This window comes from Salvelinus fontinalis, chromosome 11 (assembly GCF_029448725.1).
Source record: "Salvelinus fontinalis isolate EN_2023a chromosome 11, ASM2944872v1, whole genome shotgun sequence".
In the NCBI taxonomy this organism is placed as follows: domain Eukaryota; kingdom Metazoa; phylum Chordata; class Actinopteri; order Salmoniformes; family Salmonidae; genus Salvelinus; species Salvelinus fontinalis.
Window position 1 is genome coordinate 56,654,324 of NC_074675.1, and position 6,000 is coordinate 56,660,323.

Below are 6,000 nucleotides of genomic sequence, written 5' to 3' on the forward strand. Positions count from 1 at the left end.
TTTAAACAACTAATTGACCAACATCGGGTTCAATGATTTGAATTCCATTTGGTTAGGTTGTTTTCTGTGAGCTCACATCCTGCCTGAACTGTGTGATGTAGTAGGGAGTTGTAGTTTCTCTAGAGATAAATCAGATCCAGACTGAACTGTGTGATGTAGTAGGGAGTTGTAGTTTCCAACAGGTCAATATTCAACATAGTTTAGCGCAGAAATCGTGGTCATTAACTACAACGACCATAATCCATTACGCACCTACTTGTCCGGTCTGTGTTTTTACAGCCTGCTACAGAAGAGAAGAATACGAGATCCTGAGGTGATATAGAGAGCAGCTGTTGCCTAGCAACATCCCAACCTGAAGATACATAATCTAAGAGATTGATAGTTGGTCTTCAGCAGTCAAAAAGCCTTATTTACTTTGAAAAACTACTAAAATAGTGATATTATTAAACTAATGTGAATAACTGATGGTTAAAAATCTATATTTTTTTTAACCTTTATTTAACGAGGCAAGTCAGTTAAGAACATAATCTTATTTTCAATGACGTCCTAGGAACAGTGGGTTAACTGGTCTAGGAACAGTGGGTTAACTGGCCTAGGAACACTGGTCTAGGAACAGTGGGTTAACGGGTCTAGGAACAGTGGGTTAACGGGCCTAGGAACAGTGGGGTAACGGGCCTAGGAACAGTGGGGTAACGGGCCTAGGAACAGTGGGTTAACTGGTCTAGGAACAGTGGGTTAACGGGTCTAGGAACAGTGGGTTAACTGGTCTAGGAACAGTGGGTTAACTGGTCTAGGAACAGTGGGTTAACTGGTCTAGGAACTGTGGGTTAACTGGTCTAGGAACAGTGGGTTAACTGGTCTAGGAACAGTGGGTTAACTGGTCTAGGAACAGTGGGTTAACTGGTCTAGGAACAGTGGGTTACCTGGTCTAGGAACAGTGGGTTAACTGGTCTAGGAACAGTGGGTTAACTGGTCTAGGAACAGTGGGTTAACTGGTCTAGGAACAGTGGGTTAACTGGTCTAGGAACAGTGGGTTAACTGGTCTAGGAACAGTGGGTTAACTGGTCTAGGAACAGTGGGTTAACTGGTCTAGGAACAGTGGGTTAACTGGTCTAGGAACAGTGGAACAGTGGGTTAACTGGTCTAGGAACAGGGGGTTAACTGGTCTAGGAACAGTGGGTTAACTGGTCTAGGAACAGTGGGTTAACTGGTCTAGGAACAGTGGGTTAACTGGTATAGGAACAGTGGGTTACCTGGTCTAGGAACAGTGGGTTAACTGGTCTAGGAACAGTGGGTTAACTGGTCTAGGAACAGTGGGTTAACTGGTCTAGGAACAGTGGGTTAACTGGTCTAGGAACAGTGGGTTAACTGGTCTAGGAACAGTGGGTTAACTGGTCTAGGAACAGTGGGTTAACTGGTCTAGGAACAGTGGGTTAACTGGTCTAGGAACAGTGGAACAGTGGGTTAACTGGTCTAGGAACAGGGGGTTAACTGGTCTAGGAACAGTGGGTTAACTGGTCTAGGAACAGTGGGTTAACTGGTCTAGGAACAGTGGGTTAACTGGTATAGGAACAGTGGGTTAACTGGTATAGGAACAGTGGGTTAACTGGTAAAGGAACAGTGGGTTAACTGGTAAAGGAACAGTGGGTTAACTGGTCTAGGAACAGTGGGTTAACCTGGTCTAGGAACAGTGGGTTAACTGGTCTAGGAACAGTGAGTTAACTGGTCTAGGAACAGTCTGTTAACTGGTCTAGGAACAGTGGGTTAACTGGTCTAGGAACAGGGGGTTAACTGGTCTAGGAACAGTGGTCTAGGAACAGTGGGTTAACTGGTCTAGGAACAGTGGAACAGTGGGTTAACTGGTCTAGGAACAGTGGGTTAACTGGTCTAGGAACAGTGGGTTAACTGGTATAGGAACAGTGGGTTAACTGGTCTAGGAACAGTGGGTTAACTGGTCTAGGAACAGTGGGTTAACTGGTCTAGGAACAGTGGGTTAACCTGGTCTAGGAACAGTGGGTTAACTGGTCTAGGAACAGTGAGTTAACTGGTCTAGGAACAGTCTGTTAACTGGTCTAGGAACAGTGGGTTAACTGGTCTAGGAACAGGGGGTTAACTGGTCTAGGAACAGTGGTCTAGGAACAGTGGGTTAACTGGTCTAGGAACAGTGGAACAGTGGGTTAACTGGTCTAGGAACAGTGGGTTAACGGGTCTAGGAACAGTGGGTTAACGGGTCTAGGAACAGTGGGTTAACTGGTCTAGGAACAGTGGGTTAACAGGTCTAGGACCAGTGGGTTAACTGGTCTAGGAACAGTGGGTTAACTGGTCTAGGAACAGTGGGTTAACTGGTCTAGGAACAGTGGGTTAACGGGCCTAGGAACAGTGGGTTAACTGGTCTAGGAACAGTGGGTTAACAGGTCTAGGAACAGTGGGTTAACTGGTCTAGGAACAGTGAGTTAACTGGTCTAGGAACAGTGGGTTAACTGGTCTAGGAACAGTGGGGTTAACAGGTCTAGGAACAGTGGGGTTAACAGGTCTAGGAACAGTGGGTTAACTGGTCTAGGAACAGTGGGTTAACTGGTCTAGGAACAGTGGGTTAACTGGTCTAGGAACAGTGGGTTAACTGGTCTAGGAACAGTGGGGTTAACTGGTCTAGGAACAGTGGGTTAACTGGTCTAGGAACAGTGGATTAACTGGTCTAGGAACAGTGGGTTAACTGGTCTAGGAACAGTGGGGTTAACTGGTCTAGGAACAGTGGGTTAACTGGTCTAGGAACAGTGGGTTAACTGGTCTAGGAACAGTGGGTTAACTGGTCTAGGAACAGTGGGTTAACTGGTCTAGGAACAGTGGGGTTAACTGGTCTATGAACAGTGGGTTAACTGGTCTAGGAACACTGGTCTAGGAACAGTGGGTTAACGGGTCTAGGAACAGTGGGTTAACGGGCCTAGGAACAGTGGGGTAACGGGCCTAGGAACAGTGGGGTAACGGGCCTAGGAACAGTGGGTTAACTGGTCTAGGAACAGTGGGTTAACGGGTCTAGGAACAGTGGGTTAACTGGTCTAGGAACAGTGGGTTAACTGGTCTAGGAACAGTGGGTTAACTGGTCTAGGAACTGTGGGTTAACTGGTCTAGGAACAGTGGGTTAACTGGTCTAGGAACAGTGGGTTAACTGGTCTAGGAACAGTGGGTTAACTGGTCTAGGAACAGTGGGTTACCTGGTCTAGGAACAGTGGGTTAACTGGTCTAGGAACAGTGGGTTAACTGGTCTAGGAACAGTGGGTTAACTGGTCTAGGAACAGTGGGTTAACTGGTCTAGGAACAGTGGGTTAACTGGTCTAGGAACAGTGGGTTAACTGGTCTAGGAACAGTGGGTTAACTGGTCTAGGAACAGTGGGTTAACTGGTCTAGGAACAGTGGAACAGTGGGTTAACTGGTCTAGGAACAGGGGGTTAACTGGTCTAGGAACAGTGGGTTAACTGGTCTAGGAACAGTGGGTTAACTGGTCTAGGAACAGTGGGTTAACTGGTATAGGAACAGTGGGTTAACTGGTATAGGAACAGTGGGTTAACTGGTCTAGGAACAGTGGGTTAACTGGTCTAGGAACAGTGGGTTAACCTGGTCTAGGAACAGTGGGTTAACTGGTCTAGGAACAGTGAGTTAACTGGTCTAGGAACAGTCTGTTAACTGGTCTAGGAACAGTGGGTTAACTGGTCTAGGAACAGGGGGTTAACTGGTCTAGGAACAGTGGTCTAGGAACAGTGGGTTAACTGGTCTAGGAACAGTGGAACAGTGGGTTAACTGGTCTAGGAACAGTGGGTTAACGGGTCTAGGAACAGTGGGTTAACGGGTCTAGGAACAGTGGGTTAACTGGTCTAGGAACAGTGGGTTAACTGGTCTAGGAACAGTGGGTTAACAGGTCTAGGAACAGTGGGTTAACTGGTCTAGGAACAGTGAGTTAACTGGTCTAGGAACAGTGGGTTAACTGGTCTAGGAACAGTGGGGTTAACCTGGTCTAGGAACAGTGGGTTAACTGGTCTAGGAACAGGGGGTTAACTGGTCTAGGAACAGTGGTCTAGGAACAGTGGGTTAACTGGTCTAGGAACAGTGGAACAGTGGGTTAACTGGTCTAGGAACAGTGGGTTAACGGGTCTAGGAACAGTGGGTTAACGGGTCTAGGAACAGTGGGTTAACTGGTCTAGGAACAGTGGGTTAACTGGTCTAGGAACAGTGGGTTAACAGGTCTAGGAACAGTGGGTTAACTGGTCTAGGAACAGTGAGTTAACTGGTCTAGGAACAGTGGGTTAACTGGTCTAGGAACAGTGGGGTTAACAGGTCTAGGAACAGTGGGGTTAACAGGTCTAGGAACAGTGGGTTAACTGGTCTAGGAACAGTGGGTTAACTGGTCTAGGAACAGTGGGTTAACTGGTCTAGGAACAGTGGGTTAACTGGTCTAGGAACAGTGGGGTTAACTGGTCTAGGAACAGTGGGTTAACTGGTCTAGGAACAGTGGATTAACTGGTCTAGGAACAGTGGGTTAACTGGTCTAGGAACAGTGGGGTTAACTGGTCTAGGAACAGTGGGTTAACTGGTCTAGGAACAGTGGGTTAACTGGTCTAGGAACAGTGGGTTAACTGGTCTAGGAACAGTGGGGTTAACTGGTCTAGGAACAGTGGGTTAACTGGTCTAGGAACAGTGGGGTTAACTGGTCTAGGAACAGTGGGTTAACTGGTCTAGGAACAGTGGGTTAACTGGTCTAGGAACAGTGAGTTAACTGGTTTAGGAACAGTGGGTTAACTGGTCTAGGAACAGTGGGTTAACTGGTCTAGGAACAGTGGGTTAACTGGTCTAGGAACAGTGGATTAACTTGTCTAGGAACAGTGGGTTAACTGGTCTAGGAACAGTGGGTTAACTGGTCTAGGAACAGTGGGTTAACTGGTCTAGGAACAGTGGGGTTAACTGGTCTAGGAACAGTGGGTTAACTGGTCTAGGAACAGTGGGTTAACTGGTCTAGGAACAGTGGGTTAACTGGTCTAGGAACAGTGAGTTATACCCGAACTGAAACGACCTCATAAAGCTCTAACTCGCTCAGCAATAGTGTGCCGCTCCAACACTCACCTGAAGAAGACATTAAAGCCGAACATTGTGAACATGATGGCCAGGTATCCAATCACTCCCACCGCATAGCTCAGCTTATAGATCAATAGGAACCATTTATACACCATCCTGAAAAACACACACACAGTTAATAACCTCTCCCCTCCCCTCCAGCATACCGTGGTGTCTGACAGGACAGTGATTACCCCCCCCCAAGCGTACCGTGGTGTCTGACAGGACAATGCTTAACCCCCCCCCCCCCCCCCCCCCAGCCTACCGTGGTGTCTGACAGGACAGGGGTTAACCCCCCCCCCCCAGCATACCGTGGTGTCCCCCCACCCCAGCGTACCGTGGTGCCCCCCACCCCAGCGTACCGTGTCTGACAGTAGAGTGATTACCCCCCCCCCCCCCCCCCCCCCCAAGCGTACCGTGGTGTCTGACAGGACAGTGCTTAACCCCCCCCCCCCCCCCCCAGCATACCGTGGTGTCTGACAGGACAGTGGTTAACCCCCCCCCCCCCCCCCCCAGCGTACCGTGGTGTCTGACAGGACAGTGGTTAACCCCCCCCCCCCCCCCCCCCCAGCGTACCGTGGTGTCTGACAGGACAGTGGTTAACCCCCCCCAGCGTACCGTGGTGTCTGACAGGACAGTGGTTAACCCCCCCCCCCCTCCCAGCGTACCGTGGTGTCTGACAGGACAGTGGTTAACCATCCCCCCCCCCCCCCCCCGTGGTGCCCCCCTCCCAGCGTACCGTGGTGTCCGACAGGACAGTGGTTAACCCCCCCCCCCCCCCCCCCCCCCCCGTGGTGCCCCCCCCCCCCCCCAGCGTACCGTGGTGCCCCCCCCCCCAGCGTACCGTGGTGCCCCCCCCCCCCCAGCGTACCGTGGTGCGCCCCCCCCAGCGTACCG

The 6,000-nt window shown here is 49.9% G+C and overlaps 1 protein-coding gene across 3 annotated transcripts in view; it reads right to left on the reverse strand.

The window, feature by feature from the left end:
- The window catches only part of rnf175 (ring finger protein 175), a 55,250-nt gene that overhangs the window by 35,984 nt on the left and 13,266 nt on the right, over window positions 1-6,000 (reverse strand). For all 3 annotated transcript variants that reach the window (XM_055939117.1, XM_055939115.1, XM_055939116.1), the window contains exon 5: window positions 5,113-5,220. In XM_055939117.1, the coding sequence (XP_055795092.1) occupies window positions 5,113-5,220 (108 nt within the window). The remainder of the gene's footprint in view (window positions 1-5,112; window positions 5,221-6,000) is intronic.